Source organism: Bison bison, unplaced genomic scaffold (assembly GCF_000754665.1).
Source record: "Bison bison bison isolate TAMUID 2011002044 unplaced genomic scaffold, Bison_UMD1.0 scf7180017848016, whole genome shotgun sequence".
NCBI lineage: Eukaryota > Metazoa > Chordata > Mammalia > Artiodactyla > Bovidae > Bison > Bison bison.
In genome coordinates, this window is record NW_011478589.1 from 14052 (window position 1) to 14594 (window position 543).

General features: G+C 50.3%; 1 protein-coding gene across 1 annotated transcript in view; it reads left to right on the forward strand.

The window, feature by feature from the left end:
• Positions 1 to 191, forward strand: part of UBL4A (ubiquitin-like 4A) — a gene marked incomplete at its 3' end in the record, with an annotated part of 1491 nt that extends 1300 nt beyond the window's left edge. Inside the window, exon 5 of the mRNA XM_010844480.1 lies at positions 90 to 191. Within this exon, the coding sequence (XP_010842782.1) occupies positions 90 to 191 (102 nt within the window). The remainder of the gene's footprint in view (positions 1 to 89) is intronic.
• Positions 192 to 543: the final 352 nt, after the last annotated feature.

Consider the following 543-nt stretch of genomic DNA (forward strand, 5'->3'; position numbering starts at 1 on the left):
TAGAGATCATCTAGGCCCCTGCTCCTTGGAGGAGGGCATCTGGGCCACCCTCTGGCCTGAGCCTCATGGGGTAAGTGCTGGGTCCCCAGGTCGGGAGGACGGACAGTGGCTTGAGGGCCAAAGGCTTTGAAGAGCAGGTGGAAGTCCATGGTTCCACCCAGGAGCTGGGCATGCACTGCCGCAGGGCCCATGTGATAGACTTCCCTACGCTCTCATTTCTTTGCAGTCAGGAAATTTTATATTGACCTTTTCAGTCACACTAGAGGTGCATGTGAGACTTTAACCTGAAAGGAACTCTATTAGCTGAGCTGCTTTTGGTTTCCCCATCATTGATTTAACCATTACAGGATATTGGTTTAAGCAATAAAGGAAAGGTATTGGTTTGCGAATTGGAATTGGTTTGTAAAAGTCCAGGGGTATTGGCAGCAGATAAACGATTTCCCCAAATACCCAGTTTCTTCCTACCTCCCCTCTGCACTCTGCAGTGTCTGCTTCATCCCAGGCCTCTACCTCAGGATCAGAAGATGGCTACCTGCAGCTTCC